This window comes from Barbus barbus (genome assembly GCF_936440315.1).
Source record: "Barbus barbus genome assembly, chromosome: 22".
Classification (NCBI taxonomy): Eukaryota; Metazoa; Chordata; class Actinopteri; order Cypriniformes; family Cyprinidae; genus Barbus; species Barbus barbus.
In genome coordinates, this window is record NC_136750.1 from 31,014,853 (window position 1) to 31,029,777 (window position 14,925).

Consider the following 14,925-nt stretch of genomic DNA (forward strand, 5'->3'; position numbering starts at 1 on the left):
CCCTTCTCCACCCGCGGCACCACCTCCTTCAGCGGCTGCAGAGAGACCAGAGAGAGAGAGAGAGAGAGAGCTGAGACTGCCCCCTGCTGGACACACACACAACACTGACCCTACACACTCCACCAATCAACACCTTACTAGACTTGATTCAACACTCCAAATTACAAAACAGTTATTTAAATCTCTTATAACATTCAAGAATAAATACAAGAAATAAAAACATTATATGTGATCCTGGAGCACAAAACCAGTCATAAGGGTACATTTTTCAAAATTGAGATGTATACATCATCTGAAGCTGAATAAATAATCTTTCCATTGATGTATGGTTTGTTATGATAGGACAATATTTGGCTGGGATACAACTATTAGAAAATCTGGAATCTGAGGGAGCAAAAAAATCTAAATATTGAGAAAATCTCCTTGAAAGTTGTTCAAATGAAGTTCTTAGCAATGCATATTACTAATCAGAAATGAAGTTTACTGTGCTGCTGGTCCTTCAAGAGTCACTCTCAAACATTTGTCTTCATGTATTTCACAACACTTCAGCATGTTCAGCATATATGACATCACAAATCAATTTGAATAGTACATTGAGTTTCATTTATTGACATGAAAATCATATAGAAACGTTTTTAAAGCAATAGTTACATCTATATGTCAGAATAATTATATATCCTAGTACAAATTCTTCAGGACAGTGATGTACGAGTGGAATAATACTCAGGTGGTAGATATCGTTAAGCATGTCACATCGTCTGTGTTTTTAGTAATTAAAACCAAATGCGTTCATCAGTGATTGCATATCAAAGGCAGGGACATATGTGTGTATTTTATTTTGTGGTTTCAATGGAACGAACGGGACTGAAGTCGTCTCTCACAACAGCAGCAACGAGCACTCAGCGTGATTTCAGAAGCAACATTTCAGCGTCAGATCGCCTTTTACTTCACACAAACATCTGCCTTGCAGATACCCGGTTACGGGAATGGCTTCGGGAGTAAACCCGGAGGAAAAATCCGGAGTGGAGCCCCTAAGGCAGTTGAATCGTCGACATCGACATCTTTCCTGCAGCTCCAAATGTAATGGTCTTCGCTCTTTTGGATTAAGTCGGTGCGGCCGAGAGGGGCACCCTGTTGAACGGGCAGCAGTAGGTCTTCATGTACCACTACCTCGACGTGTACTCTAGAGAAAACTCTGTCTCCCAGGAAGCACTTGATTCAATCGAGGATCTGCCCGTTCTAAAGGAGTTGGATGCAGAGCCCACCCTGGAGGAACTCAACAAAGCCATCGATGCCTTATGTGGCAAAGTTCCAGGTGAAGATGGAATACCTCCTGAAATCATCAAGTGTGGAAAGCCAGCCCTGCTTGAGCTCTCAACAGATATTATAGTGTTAGGGGCTCCATTGCGCCACCGTTTTAGCTCCGCCCCAAACTGTTTAACTCCACAAGTCAGTACTATATAGTTCAGAGTCTTTATAATGTGTTTCAGCAATACATTTCTAACATTTGTAATGTGTTTAGAAACAATTCTCAGAATTCTCTTTACACAGACTTTAAGATCACTTAAATTAGAAGTTATTTTTTTAAAGTCTAATAAATGTTAAAATTGATAGCTCTAAATACTGTAATGTTGAATGCTATAGTCAATGGTTAAATATTAGGGGGGAAAACTATTTTTTATCAGTAGTATTGGTATCAGTGATACTGGCCTTCAGTCATAAAAAGATGCCATTAAACAAATTAAAAAACTGTCTGTGCTGTTTTTACATAATTTGAAGATTTAATGTGAAATTATTGCAATATAAAAGTACATTTAAAAACTTTAATGTTAGGTGGGATTAATCGTTAATTTTGCGATTAAAAAAAGTGTAATTAATTAGTTAATTTCTTTAATCGATTGACAGCGCACACACACACACACACACACACACACACACACACACACACACAGATCAAAACAATGAAAGTCTTACAATTCTGGGGTACGGCACTCGCCCGAAAGAGTAAATCTCCCACAGCAGAACGCCGTAACTCCACACGTCAGATTTAGTGGAAAACCTCTGTGAAAACACCAGAGAAAATCTATTAATGAGATGAAAGTAGTACTGATGAGGTTCTCTGAAAATAAAAAGCTTTTCACATCAGGAGTGATGCAACAAAGCAGCATGAATCCCTGACAGAACGAGTCAAACACAAACGCTCACAAACTACAGCAAAAGCCAATCATTCACATGCTTTAAATGCTAAATATGATCTTGTTGCACAATCAACATCCATCAGGAACAAGCTTCAATATTACTGAGTTTTTCTTGAAATACCTTCTCTCGCAGCGCCTCAGGTGAGGTCCATTTGACGGGCAGCTTGGCCGTGTCCTGAGTGGACGATGCCTCCTTGGTCAGTCCGAAGTCGCTCACTTTGGCGATGTTATCATCGGACACGAGCACATTACGAGCCGCCAGATCTCTGTGTACGAAGTTATTGGCCTCCAGATACTCCATGGCTTCACAGACATCACTGAGACATGGACACAAACACACTGAAGATCCCGCTGGACACACACACACACACACACACACACACACACACACACAGCTGACTGACTGATGCTTAACTCACAGAGAAAACTTGAGCAGACACTCGCCGCCCAACACGGTCCGGCCCCGAGAGCGCAGGTAATCCACCAGACAGCCCTGCTCAACATACACACACACACACACACACACACACACGATCATAAAATAATCCAGGCGTCTCAGATTGCATTAATTAAACAGGATTTCTCAGCATCACTGATTAACTGCCTGCTAAATAACCCTCATAAAAATCTTTTTTGACCTGAAATACATATAAAAATAGCTTAAAAATCCAGTTTTTAGTACAGGAATTAACTTTACAAATACTTTAAGACCCTCAGAATACTCATAATTTATTTTTTCCAATTTTATTTCTTTGTTTTTAAAGATATATAACCATTTTTAAAAACGTTATGCATTTTGTGTGTGGGTCATTTTGACGGGGTATGTATGGAGCACCATTAGTGTCAAAGATACTTTTTGTTCAATTATCTATGAAGATATATCAGTGCTAAAAACATCTGTAAATATATATTGTCCCCATATCTCACGCACATTAAGGACTGAATTTTGTTGATGAACGTGAATATATATGCCTACTGACAAACTACTGCAGCATCAACAACTGATTTGTTTTTTTAAAAATCCGAAAGTGAATGTTTATGCAAGTAAATTTAAATATTTATCTTTTTGAAAACTTTGAGTAATATTTATGTTGTTTTGTCAGAAATATTTATTTTTTTATTTTTTCCTAAAAATATATTTGGACTGATTTTGAGCAGTCATGATTTCAAAGGATTTTAAGAAATTAAATTCCATTGATTCCATAAGATATTCTAAATAATAAATTTATATACATTATAAATTTTATACAATGGTATATTAAAAAAAAATATCATTAGTATTAATATAAAATTCTCTCTCTCTCTCTATATATATATATATATATATATATATATATATATATATATATATATATATATATATATATATATATATATATATATATATATATATATATATATATATATATATATATATACACACATATACATATATCTATACATTTATAGAAAATTTTATTTTAACACGAATGAGATTTTTTTTTAATATACCATTGTATAAAATTTATAAAAACATAGGCTTATAATATGAGAATTACCAGTATTAAGACTATTGGAACAGGTTGTGTACATATATATATATATATATATATATATACACAGTGCCCTCCATAAGTATTGGAACAGTAAAGACAAAATTGCTCTGTTGGCTGTGGAGTCAAGACATTTACAAATATGATTAAAAGATGAATATGAGACAAAACAAAAACTACAGAATGTCACATTTTATTATTAGCCGTTTCAACACATACATGTTTTACCAAATAAAAAGAGCAGCACTTTTAGAGTTCATCCACTCATTGATGTGAGCATAAGTATTGGAGCAGTTGAACATAAGGCAGATATAAAAGATCCCTTGCACACAATCACAGCAGTGAGTCTGTAACCCATAGACATCACCAGACTCTTGCTCTCATCCTTTGAAATACTTTTCCCAGCGTTTAATGCAGACAATCCCAATTGTTGCTTGTTTTGGGGAGTTTCTGCCTTTACTCTCCTCTTCAGCTGCTGAAATTCATGTTCAATCAGATTTAAATCTGGAGATTGACTTGGGCAATCTAAGACTTTCCATTTCTTTGCTCTTATAAACTCCTTGACTGAACTGGCAGGGTGTTTTGGGTCATTGTCCTGATGCAATATGAAGCACTTCCCAATGAATCTGGTGGCATTTTCTTGAATATTGGTAGGCAAGATGGTTTTGTACCCTTCCAAATTCATTCTGCTACTGTCATCATACATTAAGTCATCAGTAAAGTTGAGAGGGCCTGTTCCAGAGACAGACATACATGCCCATGCCATGACACCACCTCCACCATGCTTTACAGATGAGGCTGTATGCTTGGGATCATTGCAGTTCCCTGTTTTTCTCCTCATTTTTGCTTTCCCATCACTTAATCACTATTTTCATCACTATGTTTGGTGCTGGTCAGAGGTTTGCATCTTGCTGTGTAGCATCTGTAATTCTGTGTCAAAGTCTCCTGAGGACAGTAGATTGTCAGAGCATCACCCAGCTTTCTGGAAGTTGTTGGTGATTTTACAGACACGTCTTTTAGGATTCATTTTCACAGCTTTTATGATTTGTCTGTCATCAGCTACTGTTGTTTTCTCAGCCGATCAGGTCGTTGTTGGTTGCTGGTGTCGCTGGTGGTTTCCAAACTCGATTTCTCCAAGCCCTTTGTTTTTGCTAGAGCTCTAATTGACTTCCTCTTTTCTTTTAGCATCCAAATTGCTTTCTTTTCTCTCAAAGTCAGCTCCCTCATCTTCATCCTGGTTTGTGTGTGTCATCATCGAATGCAAGATTCAGAATACAGAAGTAATGGATATAACTGATACGACACATTCCCTGCTTTTAATATCTGAAGAATGAATGCAACAGGACACAGCTGATCACTTAGAAAGACCTGAGAGGCAACTGCTCCAATACTTATACTCTCATCAGATAGAGGGATGAACTCTAAAAGTGCTGAACTTCTTAGCTGCTAAATATCCACATATATTATGCAAGTAAAAACTTATTTTGGATGTGATTAATTGCGATATATATATATATATGAATTTAATAGTCATTAATAAAACAAGGCTAAATGAAATAAAAACATGGTAATAATATGGTAACATTCAAACCTTATTACTTAAAACTTATTACTCGGTTCACCTAGTAATGAGAAGTTGCTGATCAGATACAGTTTGAAGTTGAAACGGTATTCGTTGAGAAATATTAGACATAATGCAGGACTTTTAACTATAAACAAGCCCTAAATACACTGAGACTCTTATTTTGAAATGTTTCTGCATTAATACTTCCAGCTGCACACAAAAAAATTAAAGAGATAAAACATGTACTCTTACAACCATCTACAACATATTACCATATAAATACAATACTGTGAACATTGTGATAATTCATCAACAGATCATAAGCAATTAATGGCATTAATTAGTTCATGATTCAACTTTTAAAAGCAACACAGAGAGAACGGCACTGACCTTGGTCATGTATTCAGTCACGATGAACAAACTGCCTCGTTCCTCCACGATCACCCCTAATAACTGCACCAGGTTAGTGTGTCTCAGCTGACTGCAACACACACACACACACACACACACACACACACACACACACTGAAAGCACTGACAGCCAATCAGAATCCATCTGACTTTAAAAACTCTGCATATGTTTATGGTCAAGTATCATATTTGCTCCATCAGGCTTTTATGGTTCATATAGTCTGATCTACTGAGAACATGAAGACTCAAACTGAGCAAAATATGAATTTGCTGGAGACACTAATATTTATGATGAAATTCTGAAGCTTGTGATGTAAATCAATGAGATGTTTATAACAGTAGATCAGATACTGACATAAAATGATCTAAATATCATCACTCTATATCTCCAGTAATGTCTATATCTCCAGTAATGTGTCTATATCTCCAGTAATAAGTCTCAGTAAGATGAGACTGAAATGATCCAAACATATAATGCAATGCTGATTGAGAGATGAAGAAATCAACGCTCCTCAGAAGATCCTGATGATCAGATTTGAGACACACTGATTTTTCTAGAAAATGATTGATGGAGAATCAAGTAAAGCTGAGCTGCTTCAGTCCAGTAAGAGTTCATCTGGAGATATGACTGCAGTTATTCTGAAGCTTACTTGATCAAAATCAGTCCAGATTTGACACTGAAGCAGCCGCTGAAGCTGGACGCTTGCACACCTGTATAAAGTTGTGAAGTCCAGGTGAAGGTCAGTCTGATGATCTGTACTCACGTCATGACTGAAGCTTCAGCGAGGAAGGCCTGAGCCGTGGCGTCGTGTTTGATGCACTTCACTGCCACCTTTGTCCCTCGGTAATCTCCCACCATCACATCTGACACACACACACACACACACACACACAGATTACACACTGATTCTTCATCCTCAAACACAGCATCACACGGATCTTCACGCACCTCCGAACTCTCCTTTGCCGATGGTCTGTATGAGTTTGAGATCTTTCCTGTTCATAGCCCATCCACCTGTGAAGACAGACGTCTTAAAGATAAAAGTGCTTTCACTTCTGAGTCCTGGCAGATCTGAGCAGACATCAGCATGAACCTCGCTTCACATTCATCGCTGGGATCTGCTGAGATGCATTTCCTTTCATCTTCTAGATTTATTGAACAGTAAAGTTTACTGTAGTTTAAAATGAGCTCCATGTAATATTGCATATAGCTGATAAATCAAGGAAAATACAAATCATTTAGAAAAATTAAAGAATTTTGTTTGTAGGATGAACGTCAAGGTTATTATCGTTAACTAAAACAAAAACATTGTTAACTGAAGCTGAAATAAAATATACATATTAGATGGAAAATCTGTTCAGTTTAGTTTAAGTTGAACCACTAAAATGAGTAACTGGAAAGAAAATAAGAACTAAAACTGAATAATGAATAATAAATATTTAGTAGTATTTAAAATAAACTACTAATAAATATTGTGAAAGCACAAAAAATGACTAATATATAAAAAACTAAAAGTAAAAAGTTACTTCAAAATATTAACAGAAAAACTGGACAAATAATGCTGTAATTAACTAAAATATAATCACTAACTGAAAATACAATCTCAAATGGAACTAGAAATACAAATAAAAAAAAGCATTAATAAGCAGCAGTAATTCTTCAAATAAACAAAAAATAATAAAAATGACAAAAGCACAATAACAAAATTACAATTATTTGAACTAAAATTAAATTGAATACTGAAAAACAAAAAGCAAGTTTAAAAGTATGTGACTGGAGCACAAAACATAAGGGGCAATGTTTTTAAATGGAGATGTATACATGCAATCCGTAACTTTTTATGGTTAAAAATGATCCGAAATCAATATTTGAGCGAGTACACAACCAGCCAGCGCTTTAAAATTCCACAAAAGACATTTAATGTCCAACAACAAATATTAGAGCAAAATGTATATTTTACTCAGAATTATTGCGCTCCTATTTGATTGCACTCGTTGCTCTCGCGTGCCTCGTCCACTCCTGACAGTAAAATACATATGTTTGCATGACTTTCTAACATCTACAGATGAAGAATATACCTGTGACGTGTCAGTTCTGCACGGAGGAAAACACAACATCTCAAAGGCATTAAACGGCACAGATATATTCGCTGTTTGCCGAGGGGGATCGATCTGATCCATGATCCACATTAAGGGCTGCTTAAGAATAAGCGTGCTCAAATTAGATCATGTCAATTTAATTAGTCGCTTATGGAAACGCTTTAGCCCCGATTGATTGGTTAGGTTATTTCAAGCCAGGTTCCGGACTTTAAAACGTGTTTTTCCTCCGTAATGTTGTTGTGATTCGTCATCTTCACGCGCAGCGGCGATGAGAGAACACGCTCGAGGCACAGTTTAGAGGAGAAATCAATCCACAGAGAAAATACTGCTCACTTTCTAAATAATACAAATATAGCACATCCACTAGTAATTCTATATAAATAAATGGGTTTTTACCGATGCAAATACATTGGAAATTATGCATCGCGACATAAATGACCATTTGTATCCGATGCACACTTTTTAAACTGACGAGTCGCATCGTTAACTTTTTCTGCCGATGCACCGAGCGAAACCGGCAATCTTCCCATCCCTAGTGTGTAATAACATATTAGAAATAATGAATTCTTATTTATAAAATTAATCAAATAAAATTACTAACTGGAAGTAAAAGAAATAAAAACTCAAACTAAAATAATAAATTCATAAATTATAATGTTATAAATATATCTTAAACATTAAAAAAAAAAAAAAGATCTGGAATTAAATTGAAACCTGATAGCATAAATTAGCATAATTAAAAGCTACTTTGGAAAATAAAGATCTATAATAGTAGATAAATAAAAGTGAAATAGCACAGGATCACTGTTGAAGCTCAAAGAGAGACTGACTCCTGGAGAACTCGTCCTGCGCCGCCACCGTCCCCTCCATCAGCTTGGGTTTGATGAGCCGCGTGCAAAGACCGTCAGCGTCTTTAGTGTAATGCTGCACACACACACACACACACACACACACACACACACAGGTTAACATGCATGATCAATAGTCACGTTGCACACAGAAGCGGTTATGAACTCTGCTCAGGGTCGGAGCACTTCCTGTGAAAGAGGAAACACACAGAGACTGTGGGCCCAAAACAAGGAGAACGGAGGGGAAGAGTGACAGCAGCCCGAGGGAGCAGAGCATGCTGGGATAGAGGTCACACTCGTCTCACGGCGCTCTGTTGAGATGTTTCCGGTACAAACATGACTTTCTGAGCTGATGCAGAATTAGCTTTCCTGCCACTAACAATAAACATCCAGGGGAGGAAAAATGACATAAACGCATCAAATCATGAACAAAACGAACGATCAACGACTCAAACTCAGTCAAATCACTACAGCTCAATCAGCTGTCATGGGTTTTTCTGTTTTTAATACATCTTTTAAAAACATTATGTCTTCATATTTGTGTTTGCTCATTCAATGAGAAGCAAAAAAAAAAAATTGTTTTTTATGATTTTGTAAATATGTATTTTTTTCCTAAATTACAAAAACATTTTTAGCTGTCCTGGACAACAGAATAATTCTCTTCATCAGACTCTTGTTTAGATGAAACTCAGGAGCCACTAGAGGGCAGAACAAACTCTTAGGAATCAATTTCATGAACACACACACAGGTCTGCTCTTGTTAACAGCGGTTTCACAAGATGTGTGTGTGACGTTGATTCAGCTTGTTATGACACGCCATCAAGAGAAACAATGATGAGAATGAGAAAGACGACAAGAGAATGTGAAGAATGCCTTAAACACACACACACACACACACTCACACACACACTCTCACACACACACTCACTCTCACACACACTCACTCTCACACACACACACACACACACACACACTCTCACACACACTCTCACCTCCACCAGCTGCATGAGGTTGTCGAAGTACTCCTCCTCGTCGATGGACAGTTTCCCGCTGTGGTAGATGATGCGGTAGTGCTCCACCTTGCTGTCGCAGCTCACACACAGCGTGTAGTCTCCGGGGTAGTTGGTGCTCTCTCGCACCAGGTACAGCCCCGTCTCCGGCGGATAGAGGAGCCGCTCCGCCTGCTCACGCGTGATCTTACCGTGAAACCATCTGACAAACACACAACACTCGCATACATTAATATCCTTCATGAGCTCATACAGTGTGTACAGTAGAGAGAGACTTCAGCTGAGACTCAAACTCAATGTCATCCGGTCAGATCGAATCCAGCAGATACTCCGTCTGTATTATTTGATGTTCTTTTGATTTCTCTTCTTTGATCTTCCTGATGAATTCAACATCATTGTTCTGCAGATATTCTCTTGCGAAGTGATTTAATTCAACAATATATGATCAGTGTTATTATTGTTAACTAAAACTATTAAAAATAGTCTTTTACTGAATAGAAGTTGAAATGAAAAATTACTACATTTAGATCCTTTAAGAAAAAAAAACAAACAAAAAAAATTATATATATATATAAAAATTTAATACATGTGTATTAAATGAAATAAAATTTCAGTTTGTTGCCAAGGCAGCATTTCAAATTTTTATATATATAAATTTGAAATGCTGCCTTGGCAACAAACTGAAATTTTATTTCATTTAATACACATACATATATATATACACACACACACACATATATATACACACACATACACACATATAATACATATACACACATTAATCGCATCCAAAATAAGTTTTTGTTTGCATAATGTGTGTGTGTTCGGTGTATATTCATTATGTATATATAAATACACATATGGCATATGTTTAGAAAATAGTTACATGTATTTACATATCTATATTTATATTCATATAATTTATATTATAAATAAATTTAATATATAAACAACATTTCTTAAATATATACATGCATGTGTGTATATTTGTGTATAATGTTTTATAATAAATATACACAGTACACATTATGTAAACAACTTATTTTGGATGCGATTTATCAATTTTATATAAATAAATATGTATACACACATCAAATAATAAATGTGCTTCTGAACAGAAACAGGTAGTGAGACTGTAGACATGCTTCAGTATACTGATGTATTTCACAGACTACATCAATGTCACTGATATTATATATAACTGTATTATAAGTTATTCTATGTATGACTCTGGACTTTCATTGATTCTAACATTAATGCTGTTTGTTTTGAAGCAGCAGTAGTAGTTAGGGAACTCAGATTTCAGCGGATGACTGTATTTCACTTCAGCATTTCACTCGTTTACTGAGAAACTCTATGAGTAACAATCATCAGGAACAGCAGTTTCCCTGTGTGACCAATCACTGGCAGCTGGACACTGAACCCTTCAGAGCTTCATCACATCAGAGACTTCTGACCAACACAGTAACGCTCAGATTTCAGCTCTAAACCACACGAGTCTTGGGTTTAGGCTTCACAATATCTAGAAAAATAAACATTAGTGATTTTAATGAGTGCAGCTAAAATAGTGTTTCCTGCAGAAGTCATTTTTAGAGACCGCAGGGCCACATGACCGCGTGTGTGTGTGTGTGTGTGTGTGAGTGTATGTGCATGTTTGAGTGTGTGTGTGTGCGTGTGTATGTGCACGTTTAAATGTGTGTGTGTGTGTGTGTGTGAGTGTATGTGCATGTTTGAGTGTGTGTGTGTGCGTGTGTATGTGCACGTTTAAATGTGTGTGTGTGTGTGTGTGTGTGTGTGAGAGTGTATGTGCATGTTTGAGTGTGTGTGTGTGTGTGTGTGTGTGTGTATGTGCACGTTTAAATGTGTGTGTGTGTGAGAGAAAGACTGAGCATGCTACTGAAATCAAATCATGCAATCCGAGTCAGTCACACAGAATGATGATTCAAATCTAATCAGGTTAGAAAACAAAAACGTCATGTTTGAGTGGAATCAGCAAACGCCGAGGATTGTGGGTCATGAGCTCTGTGCTGAACACACACACTTCATGCAAAAATGCAGAAGAACTGCCAGCAGGAATGCACTTGTGTTTACTGACAGCAGAATGCATTCTCCTCCATCACCCGCTGTCTTCCTCTGAAAACATCCTTCAATAAAACATCCTCCTGGATCACGTGACGCCTTCATGAGCCAAGTCACACATTAGCTGAGCTCTGTATAGATTACCGTCTTTTACTGTTATTCGTCGTCTTTTTTTACATTTGGGGTAGATTTTTTCATTTGTCGTTGGTCTGGAGATGTCACACAGTCGGAATCTTGCTTATCTCTCACCATCATCCTCGCCAATTAAGAAGAAAACAATCAACAGCCGCAGCGGGCTGAGCCAACACTGAAGACAATACGGCGGTCACTATAAAGCAATTTGAGGACATTTTGAAGGCTATATTAGCAGCAATACGCACCGAATTCGCCTCTCACATGACTACAATCCAGAATAATATATGCTCTAAAGTTGACTTTTTAATCGGGGAACAGAGAGAGCAGAGGGAGGTGATCGGCGATGCCCTCGAGCAGCAGGTGACTGATCTACAGGACCACAGCAGTAACCTCCACCTGCTGGGACCTGAAGGGGCCGAGAAGCATGACATGAAGAATAGAAGGATGACTAATATATATATATATATATATACTTACAATAATAAGTTGTAATGTCAATGGTTTAAATGGCCCCCATAAACGTACACGTTTTTTACAACTACTGCGATGAAAAAAGGTTGGCATTGCTTTGATCCAGAAAGCTCATTTGTGGAAGGATGATGTTCATAGATGCAATAATAAATATTACGAGGTGGTCTCTTTTGCTGCGACTGACAATAAAACTAAAAGGTGTTTTGATAACTGAAGAAATTTAAATATTTCCATTTTAGACAGAAATGGTATTAATGCTGACAGAATTGCCTGCACATCTCTTGTGGAAAGTAATTCTCCCTGATCCTAACTGCTCATTCTGTTGTTGTTCGCTCTGTTCTCATGCAGACCACTGTCCATAACAGCTATCTGGTCTAAGGATATCAGTGGTGACTTACAAACTTTGTTTTCTGATCAGATTTGGGAGACAATCACATCATCCTCGAAGAGCCCAGATCATCAGATGATCCATTTGAAACTGAGGCATGGACCTTGTCTGTCCCCTCTGGGTATCGCCTTCCCAAATTGCTGTTTATGTATGTCCATTATGCAGTTATGCATGTTTTTTTATTTTTTGAGTTTGCCTTTAAATAAAATAAAAAAATAATTGTTCACAAAAAATGTGTGCGTGCGTGCGAGTGTGTGTGTGTGTATGTGTTAGTGTGTGTGTGCGTGCGTGTTAGTGTGTGTGAGTGTGTGTGTGAGAATCAAACATCTGATTCAGACACGTCTCCAGCAGCAGAAGCACAGTCTACACTCATCCATTCTCAAGACCTTCCACAATAAAACCACCATCAGCTGAACCAACAGTTACCCACAATTCAGCAGGGCTGGAGTGCTCTGTGATCTGGGTCTGGAGTTATTGATCTGAAAGCTGACAGGCTGAATGAAGATCATGAACTCACGGCATCAGGCTGAGCTTTCCTCCGGATTTGACGCCTTCTCTCTTCTGGACGTAGTTTTCTGGAATCATTCCCTCCCGGCCAACAGAGTTCTTCGCTTTGTACCAGTTTGGGTCCTAAATCAATCAATAAATCAATCAATCAATCAATCAATCAATCACTGGAGAACATGAGCATAACACGACTGACAGAGCTGAAATTATAACTGAAGATGTCTGCTGTAATTTGACGATGATTCAATATATACATGCCAACATTAATGCATTTGATCTGAAATGGTTTAAATAGAGACTTAAGTAAAAAACAAAAAGCATCATTTGATCTAAACAACCAAGCAGACTCATAGTTAATTCATATAAACAATAAAAAAAAAGTCATGATGTTGTTACATTTTGTTTCACCACCGTATATAGTACTCATTTATTTAATGCCATAACAGCAGAAAATATTTTCATTGTAGTAAAAATAACAATATAAACTATTTTTAATAATATCTAAATATTTTATTAATATTTACTATTAATATTTGCTATTTAATATTTAATATTTATATATATATATATATATATATATATATATATATATATATATATATATATATATATATATATATATATATAATTAGAATATATGAATATTTTATTACATTAATATAAAAATACCTTGTATACAACTTTAATTAAACATTTTATAAAAACTTTATAAAACTAAATACAGAAATGCATCTATATTTTTCTTATAACAATATAAGCAAAAATAGCACTCTCGGTTTAATATTTAATAGAAAAAAATTTAATTTTCCCAGAAGTCTTCTTTTATGTCGATTAATGACATTTTCTTATTAATAACACACAGTGAATAAGAGGCGTGTCTGACAGGTCGTCTGGAGACATGACATCATCAGGTGTTTGCTGATGGGCTGTTACCTTGGTTACGCCGATGATGGTCAGCAGGTCTCCTTTGCAGAAGGGCAGGTCCTGTTCTGTGCTGCCCTGGAAATTATACTTGGCCACACACTCTGTGCCCGGCGGCCATGGAGCCTGAGAGACAACCAACAGCTCACTCTAAAGATGCACTCTACACGCTAACATGTGCTATACAGAAACAATAGACACTATTATACATTTTAGGACTATTTATTTTGCAAAAAAAAAGAAAAATTTATTCTATTATTAGACTATTTACTATTAGACCATTAAACATTCTCGTTACAGTAATTAGTTTTTTTTTAAATATTACTTTATCATGTAAATTAATACAGTTATGTATATTAATAAAGTGATCTGGAACAATTTCAAAGCATTTAAAACAAATATCAATTACAGTCATGAGAATTGTAATAATTAAATTGTCACAAAGCAAAAAATGTAAAAATAAAAAGCATTAAATAAATTCAATATACTAAAACAAATATGAATAATTTAAATAAACCAATAAATAAATGAAGTAACAATAAATAAAATACTTATACATAAATACCAAATACCACATTTTAAAAATAGTTTGCTAAAAACAAAACAAAAATTAATAATCATAAATCAAATCAATTAAATACACATAAAACAAAAAGAAACAATCAATCTGCCCAACTAAAAATAGACTTCATCTACCACATGCAAAATATAATTCTTTTTTATTAAATAAACAAACATCCTAAAAAAAATAAGGTTAATTT

At 36.0% G+C, this 14,925-nt stretch overlaps 1 protein-coding gene across 1 annotated transcript in view; it reads right to left on the minus strand.

Moving 5' to 3' along the window:
* Positions 1 to 14,925, minus strand: part of LOC306888590 (tyrosine-protein kinase CSK-like) — a 34,424-nt gene that overhangs the window by 2,508 nt on the left and 16,991 nt on the right. Inside the window, exons 3-13 of the mRNA XM_079447016.1 lie at positions 14,177 to 14,290; positions 13,254 to 13,366; positions 9,646 to 9,865; positions 8,636 to 8,729; positions 6,655 to 6,720; positions 6,470 to 6,569; positions 5,685 to 5,775; positions 2,618 to 2,691; positions 2,320 to 2,515; positions 1,975 to 2,061; positions 1 to 35 (exon numbers count right to left, since the gene is read on the minus strand). The exon at positions 1 to 35 is cut by the window's left edge and continues 242 nt beyond it. Coding sequence (XP_079303142.1) covers positions 1 to 35; positions 1,975 to 2,061; positions 2,320 to 2,515; positions 2,618 to 2,691; positions 5,685 to 5,775; positions 6,470 to 6,569; positions 6,655 to 6,720; positions 8,636 to 8,729; positions 9,646 to 9,865; positions 13,254 to 13,366; positions 14,177 to 14,290 — 1,190 coding nt within the window. The remainder of the gene's footprint in view (positions 36 to 1,974; positions 2,062 to 2,319; positions 2,516 to 2,617; positions 2,692 to 5,684; positions 5,776 to 6,469; positions 6,570 to 6,654; positions 6,721 to 8,635; positions 8,730 to 9,645; positions 9,866 to 13,253; positions 13,367 to 14,176; positions 14,291 to 14,925) is intronic.